The sequence below is a fragment of the Diaphorina citri genome, unplaced genomic scaffold, assembly GCF_000475195.1.
Source record: "Diaphorina citri unplaced genomic scaffold, Diaci psyllid genome assembly version 1.1 scaffold813, whole genome shotgun sequence".
NCBI classification, from domain to species: domain Eukaryota; kingdom Metazoa; phylum Arthropoda; class Insecta; order Hemiptera; family Psyllidae; genus Diaphorina; species Diaphorina citri.
Window position 1 is genome coordinate 6008 of NW_007378245.1, and position 16800 is coordinate 22807.

The 16800-nt window shown below is 39.0% G+C and overlaps 1 protein-coding gene and 1 long non-coding RNA gene across 2 annotated transcripts; one reads left to right on the plus strand and one right to left on the minus strand.

Annotated features, from left to right (window-relative positions):
* Positions 1–644: 644 nt before the first annotated feature.
* LOC103512233 (protein brown) lies at positions 645–13269 on the plus strand (the record flags this gene model as incomplete). Its single annotated transcript, XM_026825766.1, is given in 7 exon segments — positions 645–750; positions 1438–1573; positions 2359–2547; positions 4038–4107; positions 10892–11133; positions 11547–11647; positions 12954–13269. Coding segments are annotated over 7 exon segments (1026 nt in total), but the record flags the coding sequence as incomplete, so codon positions are not given.
* Positions 9467–10340, minus strand: LOC103512231. The gene is made up of 2 exons (XR_541524.2): positions 10281–10340; positions 9467–9768 (listed from the first exon to the last, which is right to left on the minus strand). It is a non-coding gene; the product is annotated as an uncharacterized LOC103512231 (long non-coding RNA).
* Positions 13270–16800: the final 3531 nt, after the last annotated feature.

Here is a 16800-nt window from a genome sequence, read left to right on the forward strand (position 1 = left end):
CACCACAAATGTTGATAATAAAATGCGGCTCGTTGTGTTCCTCAGTTCACAGGCGTCCTGATTGCCAGTCCCTACATGAACTCTCCCAACCTGGATCAGACCAGCATTCAGAATCTACAGCACCCATTATATTATATTTATGATTATTCGTGGATTTGATTAGATAGATCATTAGTATGTAAGATTATACTGTAAATTGTGCATAATATTTTTGTAAAAATGAGCATAATAAATAAATAAATTGAAATTAAAATTAATTTCACAGATGCTGACAGACCCCCCGTTTCTGTTCTGTGATGAGCCCACAACAGGGCTGGACAGTTTCAGTGCAGGGACGGTACACATTCCCAGCCGAGATACCCATTCTACTGCGAGAAGTCAATCACAATGTGTACAAACCCAAGGCGTACTATTTGTCCAAGGTTCTAGTCCTGGTAAGTTAAAATAAATCTACGAAAAGTAGAATGAAATATACCTTGTTTATCCTGCTCAAACGAGGCTACAGACGCATTATATTATATTTATGATTATTCGTGGATTAGATTAGATAGATCATTAGTATGTAAGATTATACTGTAAATTGTGCATAATATTTTTTGTAAAAATGAGCATAATAAATAAATAAATTGAAATTAATTTCACAGATGCTGACAGACCCCCCGTTTCTGTTCTGTGATGAGCCCACAACAGGGCTGGACAGTTTCAGTGCAGGGACGGTCATAGCTGTTCTCCGGTCCTTCACACAGCGAGGTAAGAACGCATCCAACCCCGGGACAGAAGATACCTTTCTTTACTCGTATAGTGTGGTACAAATAAAACCAGTTATGTATTAGAGAGTCTTCGCATCCTGTTTTGTAAAATCTCGATACCCATGTTTCTGAAGATTTGTTGAGAAAGATATGATGTAGGTACCTAGTTTATGACAGTAGAGAGACTTCGCATCCTGTTTTGTAAAATCTCGATACCCATGTTTCTGAAGATTTGTTGAGAAAGATATGATGTAGGTACCTAGTTTACGACCGATTTGGCAACGCCGTACTCGGAGCCAGCTTTTTTTTTTTTAAAAAAAAAGAGGTTTGATAGAGGGAACTGTAACTGGCAAGGTCTTATCGTCCCGAAATCGAAGAGAGAAGGAAGACAGGGTAGGGGAAAGCCAGCCGTTCCGAGAACGAACATTATCCGTTCAGGACAAAATCCGGCCCGGGCGGGAATCGAACCCGCGGCCCAGAGCTTACAAGGCAGACGCATTTATTTGTATTCTATTGTATTTGTATTGTACTGTGTTGTATTTTCAGGTAAAGCCGTCCTGTGTACCATTCATCAGCCAGCATCCGGGATATTTGAGTTGTTCGACAGAGTAATACGCCCAGCGCTTACAAGGCAGACGCATTTATTTGTATTCTAATGTATTTGTATTATACTGTGTTGTATTTTCAGGTAAAGCCGTCCTGTGTACCATTCATCAGCCAGCATCCGGGATATTTGAGTTGTTCGACAGAGTAATACTCATGGTCCCAGGGGGCAGAGTTGCATATCAAGGACCTGTTGATGATTCCATCCAACATTTCAAGAAGTAAGTGAACGACACGCCCAGTCGCGCTTGCTTGCCAGAAGGTCGGGGGTTCGATTCCAAAATAACGAAAAAAAAGAGGAGTGTTTTAGCGCCGTTCTTATTTCGTAGCAATGAAACAACTGCTAGATTGGACGAAATTAAACCTCTGTCAAACCTGTTTGATTTTTTTTTTTTAAAAAAATCTTCGTCTCTTCCCGTGTACAGACGGGGTCGGCGTTTCCCGTCAGCCTCTCAATCAGTCCTAACGAGGGTGATCGCTTTTGGGCTGATATTTGGTTTTGGTTACAAAATTTTACGACTGGATGCCCTTCGTACTTAACCTTTTCTATGTCTAGCGAGGGAAGGCTTGCTTGCCAGAAGGTCGGGGGTTCGATTCCAAAATAATGAAAAAAAAAGAGGAGTGTTTTAGCGCCGTTCTTATTTCGTAGCAATGAAACAACTGCTAGACTGGACGAAATTAAACCTCTGTCAAACCTGTTTGATTAAAAAAAAAAAAATCTTCGCCTTTTCCCGTGTACAGACCGGGTCGGCGTTTTCCGCCAGCCTCTCAATCAGTCCTAACGAGGGTGATTGCTTTTGGGCTGATATTTGGTTTTGGTTTTTGGTTACAAAATTTTACGACTGGATGCCCGTCGTACTTAACCTTTTCTATGTCTCTAGCGAGGGAAATTCAGGCTGGTATACATCCTGTTCAAAATCCCCCAGTCAGACTAAGCTGGTTTACTCCCTGTTTAACGTCCCCCAGCCAGACTAAGCTGGTCTACTCCCTGTTTAACGTCCCCCAGCCAGACTAACAACTCGGGGGCCCTCGGCTTTGCCTCCTTCATCACTCCCATTACTATAGCGGCCATTACGTCCACGGCCTACGGGTTCTGTGTGTCGGCCATGTTTGAATCTCTGGCCACCGCCTCTCTCCTGTCCGTGCCCCTCGACTTTGTCTCCTATGTGTTCAGCGGAATATTCATTCACCTGGGGTAAGTTTTGCAGTTTTACCTGACGTAAGTTTCGGGTTCAATTTTGTTCAGTTTTACTGGGGTAAGTTTTTCTTTTTTTTTTTTTTAAGTTTTAGTTTTACCTGGATTAAGTTTTGTGTTTAATTTTGTTCAGTTTTATTTACCTGGGGTAAGTTTCGTGTTCAATTTTGTTCAGGGGTACTTTTTTCAATAGAGTGGCGGAAAAAGCTCAAGACCTTGGTCTGTATCAGACCGTCTGAGAGAGATCTAGGTCTGTCAGACCGTCTGAGAGAGACCTTGGTCTGTCAGACCGTTTGAGAGAGATCTTGGTCTGCGTCAGACCGTCTGAGAGAGACCTTGGTCTGTATCAGACCGTCTGAGAGAGACCTTGGTCTGTGTCAGACCGTCTGAGAGAGACCTTGGTCTGTGTCAGACCGTCTGAGAGAGACCTTGGTCTGTCAGACCGTCTGAGAGAGATCTAGGTCTGTCAGACCGTCTGAGAGAGATCTAGGTCTGTCAGACCGTCTGAGAGAGATCTAGGCAGCCAGACTAAGCTGGTCTACTCTCTGTTTAACATCCCCCAGCCAGACTAAGCTGGTCTACTCCCTGTTTAAAGTCCTCCGGCCAGACTAAGCTGGTCTACTCCCTGTTTAACGTCCCCCAGCCAGACTAAGCTGGTCTACTCCCTGTTTAACGTCCCGCAGCCAGACTAAGCTGGTCTACTCCCTGTTTAACGTCCCCCGAGCCAGACTAAGCTGGTCTACTCCCTGTTTAACGTCCCCCAGCCAGACTAAGCTGGTCTACTCCCTGTTTAACGGAGATCTAGGCCTGTCAGACCGTCTGAGAGAGATCTAGGTCTGTCAGACCGTCTGAGAGAGATCTAGGTCTGTCAGACCGTCTGAGAGAGATCTAGGTCTGTGTCAGACCGTCTGAGAGAGACCTTGGTCTGTGTCAGACCGTCTGAGAGAGCCCTTGGTCTGTCAGACCGTCTGAGAGAGCCCTTGGTCTGTCAGACCGTCTGAGAGAGACCTTGGTCTGTCAGACCGTCTGAGAGAGACCTTGGTCTGTTTAAAAAAAAGTTGAAGTGTGAACAGGCCCATAAGACCATGTAGCCCTCAACATGAAAACTGCCGTATACTACAAGTTGCAGTCTAGATGTGAAATCCGCCCAAGTTATTAGGGACAGAGGTTTCACCCTCCATTTTGCGACAAGCTGGTCCATTTTCCTTTCGGGAAACTGACGACGGGAAAATGGACCACTCTTCCATTGAGTTTCTATTGGAGCAGTGGTCAATTTCTCAGGGGTCAGTTGTCAGTTTCCCAAAGGAAAATACGCTTACGGTCCCGTTTCCACTTGTGAGTTGATAATAATAAATAAGTTGCCAGCCTAGTTAGCTTAGTTGGTAGTGCGTCTGCCTTGCAAGCGCTAGGCCGCGGGTTCGATTCCCGCCCGGGGCGGATTTTATCTTTCCGTCCTACTCTTCTCAAACTTGGAATACAATCGCGAAGAGGCATGCTCAAGAAAAACATTTGAAGTACAACACTGCTGCGGAGGATTTGAGGGCGTCCTTCACACCTCTGGTTTGTTCAACTGACGGGGCCCTTCATTTGGAATTCCATAGTTTTTTTTTGAAGAGAATTGCATTAGTTTTGAGCGAAAAGTGGAAAAAAATGTATGGGCATGTGCTGAGCTGGGTGAGAGTGAGGACCGAATTTCGACTTGTGAGTTGATAATAATAAATAAGTTGATCCGATATTTTTCTCAAAGGTCCTGTAGGCAATGCAATTTAAGTGAGAGTGTTCTCACTACGCACGACACGATTTTTAGTCCGTCCTTCCTTTATTTATTATTACAATAGTAATAAAAAGGTATAAGGGAGGGACTATTGTATTCGCTTCGGTGTCTGTCACTCGCTCGCTCGGTCTGTCCCCATAGAAGGACTTATCCAAACCTGGTCGACCTTAGTCTTGATTTTAAATCATTACATGAAAGTAAAATCAAAAATTAAATCAATAATAATAATAAACTGAATATTAAACAAATTAGGTAGGTACATAGGTACTGATTTTCTCTAATCACTACGGGCTAAAAAAATTCCCGGAGGGACGGGCCCTGCTTGTTTTACGAACAAGTGAGAATGGGCCTTGAGCTGGCATATCCAATGTGTATTTGTTGCTGTTTACGGCAAACATTAAAAAAAAAAAAAAAAATCACTGAAAAAACATCAAGAAACAGGGGGAAAAAGAGTCAAACGTAAATAATAATAATATTCAAGATTTTCTTTATTGTTAAGAAACATAGAATTTGAAATTAATAAAAGGAGATAATAATATTCTAAATAAAAAGTTACACTAAATCAAAATTCAATATGAACTTGACATGATCCACCAAGTAGGGGCCTGTTTCTTTTTATAATAAAAACAGAACGGGCCTTGAGCTGGCATATCCAATGTGTAATTGTTGCTGTTTACGGCAAAAAAAAATAATAAAAAAAATAAAATAAAATAATCACTAAAAAAACATCAAGAAACAGGGACAAAGAGTCAAACGTAAATAATAATAATATTCAAGATTTTCTTTATTGTTAAGAAACATAGAATTTGAAATGAATAAAAGGAGATAATAATATGCTAAATAAAAAGTTACACTAAATCAAAATTCAATATGAACTTGACATGATCCACCAAGTAGGGGCCTGTTTCTTTTTATAATAAAAACAGAGCCCCTTACTACACATTCAATGAAACACTGTTTTCGTTGACTTTTATTTTAGAAGTCAAAGAAACATTTAAAACCTGTTTTTATTGAAACAAGTTAACTACTCGTCAATGCAACATTTAATTTTGAAAATTTCATATTTTTATTAAACAGTAGGATATTTCCACGGACACCGTTTTCGTTTACTTTTATTTTAGAAGTCAAAGAAACATTTAAAACCTGTTTTTTATTGAAACAAGTTAACTACTCGTCAATGCAACATTTAATTTTGAAAATTTCATATTTTTATTAAACAGTAGGATATTTCCACGCATTTCCCGATTTTAAACATTTGGACCATTTCCCATACTTTCTAATTACCTCCTTGTATAGGTTCTCTTATAGATATGGGTAATAGAAAGTAAACCTTCCTCAATCTATATATATACAAATATGGATGGACCTTCGTCAAAAATTTCAAATTTAAAAACCAATTTAGGTGTCACTCTAATAATGGAGTTAATCCCATTTTCCATTACAATTATTGCATAGGTCCTATACACATTGATTTTAATAACAAATAGATTAATATTAAAAAAATAGAAAGGAAACAAAATCTCAGAGAATACACAGAGACCCTCTTTTCGGCGAAAAAAGAGAAATGAGGTCTAAAATAGCGATTTTCGGGGGGAAAAGTGTCAAAGTTTAGCTTTCCCTGGCATCTACTTTCTTAGCGGTATAAAAAGGGTCTATTCTACATTGCCCAAAAAATTCAATCTTTTTCTCACATTACATGAGAAACCCTAAAAAGTTTCCCACATACATGAGGGACCCTAAAATCTTCAAATAATTATAATTTATAAGGTTTTAAATTTTTAATAGAAATTTATAATAAAAAAAGTTCTACGAGTTTTCTTCTATATTTAATATTTTTTTTAAAATAAATATTTACAATACACAGACATTTACAAAACAAAAAAAAAAAATAATAATAATTTAAGACTATTCGATTTAAAACTCATTCAATTCAAATTACCTCAAACACAGTGAACTCATGGTTGATGATGAGTGCTAGTAATGCTGCAGGCAGGACAATGAATTCCGCTCTGAAATCAAAAAAATAAATTACCTACAATCAATTTATTTAACAATTAAAAAGAACTTCTTCTTCTTTTTCTTCGCCTTTTCCCGTGTACAGGCGGGGTCCGCGTTTTTCGTCAGCCTCTCAATCAGCCCTAACTAGGGTGATTGCTTTGGGCTGACAATTGGTTTTGTTTTGGCTACAAATTTTACGAGTGGATGCCCTTCGCACTCAACCTTTGCTATTTCTTTAGAAAGGGAAATTCAGGCTGGTATACTCCCTGTTTAATGTCCCCCAGCCAGACTAAGCTGGTCTACTCCCTGTTCAACGTCCCCCAGCCAGACTAGCTCTACTCCCTGTTTAACGTCCCCCAGCCATACCAAGCCATACTATCTGTTTATAGTCCCTCAGCCAGACTCTTTGCCAATAATTAAAAACAACAATACACAATAACCCCGTGACAATACCTAGCATAATTGCACCCGTTCCCATTGGTTCACTCATAAGTAATTTTTCTTGTGGAGCTTAAGTAATTCTTACACCCCATTTTATAAATACTTATTTGATAATTTTACGGCTCACAAGCTGAATAGTAATGATGGGTTTCACCAACAACGTAATCGGAAATGTCCCATTTGAATAATTAAATCACCAATCAGTGGGATCTCCAATTAAGTCATTGCTGAAACCCACCGATAGGAGTCGATGAAAATCCCAAACCTGTTAAAAAATCCCATCCTCGATCGATTTTGTTTATCTGTTTACACAAGGTAGGCACATCCTGTCATGAAATATTCAGTAACATGAGAATCGTGCAAATTCCCAGCGCTAGGCATTAACGATGCCTCTAGTAGAAACGTGTAGTAATGACACTTCGTGACTACACAAGTATAGGTCCATACATATCCTAAGTCGTTCTGTTTGGTGGAACAGGTCGACTATTCACAAAACCTCTCCACCAAGTTCTATCATTAAATTTTTGTTGGTTTTCAATGAGACAGGGATTTTGAGTTCTTTTGGTGATATCTTTGTTAATTTGATCATTCCATCTCAAGCATGGTCTACCTTGCTTTCTAGTTCCTTCTAGGTATTACGCATATTTCAAAGTGTCATTTAACCCTTTTGGCTCCCATTTCAAAGTGTCATTTAACCCTTTTGCTCCCATTTCAAAGTGTCATTTAACCCTTTTGCTCCCATTTCAAAGTGTCATTTAACCCTTTTGCTCCCATTTCAAAGTGTCACTTTAACCCTTTTGCTCCCATTTCAAAGTGTCACTTTAACCCTTTGCTCCCATTTCAAAGTGTCATTTAACCCTTTTGCAGCTCCCGAAAACAATCATCGAGACGTTCCTCTTCTCCTCCGTGGTGTTTTCAATAGGATAGATTTGAATAGAATAGATTTTTTTGAATTTGAATTTTGAATATAAGTTCTTTATTTGTGGAAAATTTAATTTACAATGAAACCGTCTCCTAGGCTAAATTTAACCTCTGAGGAGATGGTTCTTCTTCCTCTTCATTGGTTACAATGTTTACTTAATATCTATAATAGAATATGAATAGAATTTGATAGAATAGGAATAGAATAGAATGGAATGGAAAAAATAGCATAGAATAGAATAAAATAGACTGATCCGTCAGGTAGGACAGTAGCCTGAAATTTCCCTTGCTGAAGAAATAGGTACCTAGCAAAAGTTAAATGCGAAAGACATCTACTTGTAAATTTGATAGCCAAAACCAAATGTCAGTCCAAAAGAGATCTTCCTAGGGCTGATAGAGAGGCTGACGAAAAACGCCGACCCCGTCTGAACACGGGAAAAGGCGAAGTAGGAGAAGAAGAAGAAGAAGAAGAAGAAGAAGAAGAAGAAGAAGAAGAAGAAGAAGAAGAAGAAGATTCTTTTTTGTATTCAATCCAAATACCATAGTGTTCTAAAGTCAGCTCCCATGGCGTAGTGGTCACTGCGCTCGCCTTGCACGCGGGAGACCCGGGTTCAATCCCCGGCGGGGTCAAGAAATTTGTATCATGCAAATGATTGATTCCGTGACTGGCTGTTGCGGGGCCCACTCAGCCTCGTGAGGAAATGATTTCTTAAAACCTCTATTGTTCCCCCTACTCAATACAAACCAACACGGCTTCGTAGCGAAGAAATCAACAATTACAAATCTATCTTTTTTTGTTAACCCCCTTGGTGTCTATTTCACTGCTCTTAATAATATACTGGAATTATTTTATTTTATTTATTAATTATTCTTGTAATAATTTATTCATGAAATCATTTCACTTGAAAAAATCACTACAATGTGGTCGCTTAGGTGGCATTTACTTATCCAAGTATCACCACAACATTGTGCACTAATATAGACTTGATTTTTTTTTTTTTTTAAAGAACCAAGATTTTTCACTTTTTTTTTACTTTCCTTATCATATACCCTGTAGGAGGTATATGATAAGGAAAGTAAAAAAAAAAAAGTCTAAGGAAAGTCTAACTTGCTACCGTTTTTATGTAAAAATTTCGATGTTTTTTTTTCTCAGTTTTTTGATTTGTAAAAAAAAAAAAATCTTCATTTTGTGTTACGTTTCCTTATAATGTGTACCTTTAGGCGTATTTTTCTTCCGGGAAACTTTCGCAAACGGAACTGGTGGTTTTGAAACTGAAATGGTGCCTGTACTAAATCATAGGAAATCCAAGATGGTGCGCCATCGGAATCAGTTCCCTTTCCGAAAAGAAAATGTACCTTTTTTTACTTTCCTTATCCTATAGGAAGGAAAGTAATGTAATCGGGTCAAATTTTCGATGGTCAGTTTTTAGTCTGAAAACACGTTTTGAGGTCCCTAGAGCCTAAATCCAAAGTTTCAGCCATTGGTTCGTGTGTGTGTCTGTCTGTAAACAAAGCCATTGGTCCGTGTGTGTGTCTGTAAACAAAATATCTCGAGAACGGAAAGGATGCAACACAAAACGTTTGGTTAAAATAGGTGCTGCGGTTGGCGGTATTTTGACCGCTTTTTGGCGGTTTTCAGCTATATCGACAAATAATGTATTGTTTTAGAAAATGTCGAGCAAACTTTTTTTCCAATTGACAAAAACTTTCATATACGGAATAAGTTTTAAAGGTAAGCCCACAATTATATTCTTTTGGTCTCCTGAAAAAGAGCCAATTTTGAGTTAGCGCTCTTTAGAACCAGCAGTGCGATTAAACGAAATCCGAGTTCTTTCATGAATTAGACATGGGTACAAGTTACTGCAAAAGGGACAACAAAGGTAAAACTATCTTTTGCTCACATTACATTACAAAGATTGTAAGTACGGTCGTGTAGCACAACACTCACACAGCAAGACTTCACAACAGAAAAACAATTTGAGAGAACACCAAACCCAATACACCCAGGCTTTACATTTTGACGTTTTTTCCACACTTCCATCCTTTGCCTCTCTAGGCTGGCAGTTCCAGCTTTCTGCCTTTGAGAACTGAAAGCAAAACAAATCGAGGATAGATTAGAATAAGTTTGGACATTCGGTATAAATCTTAACTAGTGGATCTGTGAACTGTAGGTACGACCAAGACCTTGCCAGTAGTACAGTGACGTGATAAAAGATAAAACCTTAAAACATATAAATTAATAGTAGAAAATTGCAGAACTTATTCAGAAAGATGCCGATGGGGCTCTGAAAGACCCGCGGGACGGGACATGTTACGACACAGACCACATGAGTCTAATGAATAACGGCGATGAAACACTTGACTTTTTTCCGTCTCCTTACTTTTTTAAGAGAGGTTATTAAAACCTCTCTTATAGCCAAAACCAAATGTCAGCCCAAAGCAATCACTCCAGTTAGGGCTGATTGAGAGGCTGACGAAACACGCCGACCCCGTCTGAATACGGCTTAAATTCAGAGCTAAAATTTAATCACCCCGTCAGAGAGAAACGCTAGCGCCTTGGGCATGTTACGGCACAGACCACACGAGTCTGCAGGCTTACCTCGAGTGATGTACAGATAGAAGAAGTCACAGTAGAGGGCGGTCTGAACAACTCCGGCTAGCTACACAAGTATAGGTCCATACATATCCTAAGTTATTCTGTTAGGAATGGTAAAACAGGTCGACTATTCACAAACACCTCTCCACCAAGTTCTATCATTAAATTTTTGTTGGTTTTCAATGGGACAGGGATTTTGAGTTCTTTTGGTGATATCTTTGTAAATTTGATCATTCCATCTCAAGCATGGTCTACCTTGCTTTCTAGTTCCTTCTAGGTATTACGCACATCGCATATTTCAAAGTGTCATTTAACCCTTTGGCTCCCATTTCAAAGTGTCTCTTTAACCCTTTTGCTCCCATTTCAAAGTGTCATTTAACCCTTTTGCTCCCATTTCAAAGTGTCATTTAACACTTTTGCTCCCATTTCAAAGTGTCATTTAACACTTTTGCTCCCATTTCAAAGTGTCATTTAACCCTTTTGCTCCCATTTCAAAGTGTCATTTAACCCTTTTGCTCCCATTTCAAAGTGTCGTTTAACGCTTTTGCTCCCATTTCAAAGTGTCATTTAACACTTTTGCTCCCATTTCAAAGTGTCATTTAACCCTTTTGCAGCTCCCGAAAACAATCATCGAGACGTTCCTCTTCTCCTCCGTGGTGTTTTGGATCGCAGGCCTCAACTCGGGGGCCCTCGGCTTTGCCTCCTTCATCACTCCCATTACTATAGCGGCCATTACGTCCACGGCCTACGGGTTCTGTGTGTCGGCCATGTTTGAATCTCTGGCCACCGCCTCTCTCCTGTCCGTGCCCCTCGACTTTGTCTCCTATGTGTTCAGCGGAATATTCATTCACCTGGGGTAAGTTTTGCAGTTTTACCTGACGTAAGTTTCGGGTTCAATTTTGTTCAGTTTTACTGGGGTAAGTTTTTCTTTTTTTTTTTTTTAAGTTTTAGTTTTACCTGGATTAAGTTTTGTGTTTAATTTTGTTCAGTTTTATTTACCTGGGGTAAGTTTCGTGTTCAATTTTGTTCAGGGGTACTTTTTTCAATAGAGTGGCGGAAAAAGCTCAAGACCTTGGTCTGTATCAGACCGTCTGAGAGAGATCTAGGTCTGTCAGACCGTCTGAGAGAGACCTTGGTCTGTCAGACCGTCTGAGAGAGCAAAGTCTGAAGCTTTTTTTCGCCACACTTTGACGGTCAGAGCTTGAGTGGCTGGCAGGCATTATACTGAATTACTGACTCTTTTTCTGTTGGTTTGTTGTGTCTTTTCAGATCTCTTCCCACCTACACATTTTGGCTCAAGTACATTTCAAGGTTCTATTATGCTACGGAAGCCATATCTATTCTACAGTGGTCTCAAGTTGAACATATTGGTAAGTTGGAGTTACTACTGACTCTTTTTCTGTTGGTTTGTTGTGTCTTTTCAGATCTCTTCCCACCTACACATTTTGGCTGAAGTACATTTCAAGGTTCTATTATGCTACGGAAGCCATATCTATTCTACAGTGGTCTCAAGTTGAACATATTGGTAAGTTGGAGTTACAACAATCGAACCTTATCGGTTTATGATAAAATTCACCTCGGGCGGGAATCGAATGTAGATAACTAGGCTCGCGGTCGGGGAGCTTTAGGCTTTAGATTCCCCTACTCTCATTTCAAGGATTTCCCTAATGTGACTTTTTTTCCCTCGCATTACGATCTCCCATCTGGTTTTTACATTGGGAATGTAGAAATCGTTAGCGCCAAAATTTTATTAGCTGATTTTTTTACCCCCCCCCCTCTCCCTACCAAAAAGTCTGGAGTTTTTTTTATCGACATCACCGAAAAAAACCAAATGTCAATATGCATTGAGAGATTACCACCTAAACAAAATGGGTATAGCTGAGACCCGTACCGTCTCTGCAAAGAGGCACCAGAAACGGCAGAACACATCATATGCGAATGTGGTGTTGCCTCTCACAAACGTCTGTTTTACTTCTCAAGGATGATCATCACACCTAAAGAAGTCTAAGAAATCAGTCCTAAAAGAACCCTGGCCTTCGTAAGAAGTCTAGGGCTCTTCTAGATAACTAAAGGGAATGTCACAGAAGATCTAACCAGGTCGCAGTAACATGGGGCGTTTACTATAGAAAACCAAATGTCAATATGCATTGAGAGATTACCACCTAAACTAAATGGGTATATCTGAGACCCGTACCGACTCTGCAAAGAGGCACCAGAAACGGCAGAACACATCCATGTGCAAATGTGGTGTTGCCTCTCACAAACGACTGTTTTACTTCTCAAGGATGATCATCACACCTAAAGAAGTCAAAGAAATCAGTCCTAAAAGAGCCATGGCCTTTGTAAGAAGTCTAGGGCTCTTCTAGATAACTAAAGGGAATGTCACAGAAGATCTAACCAGGTCGCAGTAACATGGGGCGTTTACTATAGCCGATGGCACTATAGTAGAACCTCGATTATTTCAACTAATTGGGGCCGAGGGTAGTTGAAATAATTGAAATTCCGTATAAAACAATAAAGAATGGGCAACATTTAGATACAAAAGAACAAAAATGGTTATTAAATACCCTGTTTTGAACTGATTTTGGGGTTGAAATAATAGAGAGTTGAAATAATCGAGTTTCTACTGCACATTTGAATCAGAAATAGGGCTAATCTCGTATTCTTATTTTCCAGACTGTCCGGCCAATTTCAACTCGACCTGTATCACCACAGGGTTAGGTGTCCTACATAAGTACGGTTACCATAAGGACAGTCTAGGGTTTGACTTCCTGGGGCTGATAATTATGTACTTCACCCTTCACTATGCCGGATATATGTTTCTCAAGAAGAGGAGCCGCAACCGGGCTGTATACTGAACATATGGACTGATAGACAGAAGATCTCGGGTTCGATTCCTGCTCTTCCCGAAGAAAAGCGTAAATCACGTTGTATCTATATTGAACATGGACTGATAGACAGAAGGTCCTGGGTTCGATTCCTGCTGTACGTGGAAAAAAAGAAGGCGAAATCACGTTGTACCTAGATGGACTGACAATTATGAATTTGGATTTCACATTTTTTTTTTTTTTTTTTTTTTTTTTTTTTTTTTTTAAATAAGGTGTAAAGATGGAAAAACCCCAATTTTGCAGTTTGAAATAATCGATGTTCTACTGTACCAACATAATTGTATCAATCTAGTACCTCGTTTTAAGTCAAATTGGGCAGTAAAAATGGCTCCAAAAGTTGTTTGTTGTAATGCAAAGGCATTACCTATAGGCCATTTTCCTAAAAAAGTTTCAAAGAGTTAGTTGTAAGGATTTGCATTAGACAGTTCAGAGAGATCTCAGGTTAATAAAAGCATGTTGATAAAATTCTTCTGGAAGATGTACATTTTAACAGGATCTTTCTTGTTGCTGTACTTTGATACGCTGTAGGCTCGGTTTTCACTGGATCGGATTTTACTATGACATGATTTGATTCCTGCTAATGCGTTAGTTCTTAAGAGAGAATGTCCGAACTCTCGATTTTTTTTCTTATATTATTTTTTAAATTTATATTATAATATTTACATTTATGTATTATTAAAAAATATCTTAATCTCATTGTTTTTATTATATATTAAAAAAAAAAAAAAATTAGACCGATTGCAATAAGTTTCTCATTACCTTGTATAGGGTTTCCCTATACGTAGGGTAATCAGAAAGTAATATGAAATTTATTTTTATTATTTAATTTATTTTTGAAAGCAATTTTTTTCTCTTGTGTTTGATGAATCTCAATTTTTTTTAACCCCTTGGTGTTCTATTTCCACTGCTCTTAAAATATACTGGAATTATTTTATTTATATTTATTAATATTCTTGTAATAATTTATTCATGAAATCATTTCACTTGAAAAAATCCACTTACAATGTGGTCGGCTAGGGTGGCATGTTACTTATCCAAGTTATCACCACAACATTGTGGCACATAATAGACTTGATTTTTTTTTTTTTTTTTTTTTTTTTTTTAAAGAACCAAGATTTTTCACTTTTTGTTTACTTTCCTTATCATATTACCGCTGTAGGGAGGTATATGATAGGAAAGTAAAAAAAAAAGTTAAGGAAAGTCTAACTTGGCTACCGTTTTATGTAAAAAATTTCGATGTTTTTTTTTTTTTTTTTTCTCTCAGTTTTTTGATTTGGTAAAAAAAAATCTTCATTTTGTGTTACCGTTTCCTTTATAATGTGTACCTTTAGGCGTATTTTTTCTTCCGGAAACTTTCGCAAACGGAACTGTGTGTTTGAAACTGAAATGGTGCTGTACTAAATCATAGGAAATCCAAGATGGTGCGCCATCGGAATCAGTTCCCTTTCCGAAAAGAAAATGTACCTTTTTTTTACTTTGTCTGTAAACGAAATATCTCGAGAACGGTAAGAGCTAGAGACTTGAAATTTGGTGTGAATCTTTCAAATGTGACAAGGTTGCGACACGAAACTTTTGGTTAAGACCGGTGTAACGCTTGGCGGCATTTTACTGCTTTTTGGCGGTTTTCGGTGTAATTTAACAATATCTCGGGAACGGTATAAGCTAGAGACTTGAACTTTGGTATGTAGTTCACAAATGTGTCAAGGATGCAACACAAAACGTTTGGTTAAAATAGGTGCTGCGGTTGGCGGTATTTTGACCGCTTTTTGGCGGTTTTCAGCTATATCGACTAAACGGTTAGAGATATTGTGAATGTTACAACAGAACACCCAAATAAGCACCATTCAATAGGATAAGGAAAGTCGTGTGATGTTCACACCAGATTTTTTTTATTTTATTATTCTCCATTCCATTATAACTTTTCCGTTTGTCCATTCCATAAAAACTTTTCCGCAATAGTTTGTGCAATTTTGCTTTGACTATTATCTAGGTACTTTGTGTTTGTGAATAAACTAGTGAACTGCAATAGAACTCACTTTTAATGTTAAAACACGTTTTGAAGTCCCTAGCTAGAGCCTAAATCCAAAGATTAAGTCATTGCCATTATTTTGCAATAAATTCATGTTTTATTTGTATATTTTAATGTTCATATTCTGGTGTTTATTTATTTCTCTCCTACGCCCATTTTTCCCCCAAGGATTAAGAGGTTTGACAGAGGGAACTATAACTGCTGAGGTCTTATCGTCCCGAAATCGAAGAGAGAAGGAAGACAGGATAGGACAAAGCCAGCCTCTGTCAGAACGAACTTTATCCATTTAGAATAAAATCCAGCCTGGACGGGAATCGAACTCGCGACCTAGCGCTTACAAGGCAAACGCGCTACCCTCCAAGTTAACTAGTTTGGCATCCAAGGGCTTGATGTCACTGTTTAACTCTAAGGCGGATTTCACATCTAGACTGCAACTTGTAGTATACGGCAGTTTTCATGTTGAGGGCTACATAGTCTTATGAGCCTGTTCACACTTGTCGAGCTCCCAGCCTAGTTAGCTTAGTTGGTAGTGCGTCTGCCTTGTAAGTGCTAGGCCGCGGGTTCGATTCCCGCCCGGGGCGGATTTTATCCTGATGGGATAATGTTCGTTCTCCGAACGGCTGGCTTTCTCCTATCCTGTCTTCCTTCTCTCTTCCATTTCGGGACGTTAAGACCATAGCAGTTCCCTCTGTCAAACCTCTTAAAAAAGTTGAAGTGTGAACAGGCCCATAAGACTATGTAGCCCTCAACATGAAAACTGCCGTATACTACAAGTTGCAGTCTAGATATGTGAAATCCGCCCAAGTTATTAGGGACAGATGTTTCACCCTCCATTTTGCGACAAGCTGGTCCATTTTCCTTTCGGGAAACTGACTACGGGAAAATGGACCATTGTTCCATTGAGTTACTATTGGAGCAATGGTCAAATTCTCAGGGGTCAGTTTCCCAAAGGAAAATACGCTTACGGTCCCGTTTCCACTTGTGAGTTGATCCGATATTTTTCTCAAAGGTCCTGTAGGCTGTAGGCAATGCAATGCATAATGATGGCTAGCTACGCATGGAATGGAATTGTGAAAGAACCTATCATGAGAGATTCCTCAAGTACAAATCCAGCCCTTATTGCTGATTTCAAAATCAATGGTGTTTGGGAAGCAGGTGGGACAGCGTTTTTTGACAATCGCATTGTGAATGCTGACGCTCCGTCCTACTCTTCTCAAACTTGGAATACAATCGCGAAGAGGCATCCCCAAGAAAAACATTTGAAGTACAACACTGCTGCGGAGGATTTGAGGGCGTCCTTCACACCTCTGGTTTGTTCAACTGACGGGGCCCTTCGGTGTATTTTACTTGAAAAAATGATCCCCCCAATTCTTCAATAATACAATAATTATGGCTTAGTTATTATGAACTGTGATCGAGCAAAGTGAGTTTTCAATTAATCGATTTTCAGTCAATTAATGGAGCAGTTGCAAATGGGTAAAAATTATAAATAAATGGTCGATTCCTATGTAAAAAGTTGGGAAAAATCCAAATCTGAGGTACTTTCCTTATCCTATAGGAAGGAAAGTAATGTAATCGGGTCAAATTTTCGATGGTCAGTTTTTAG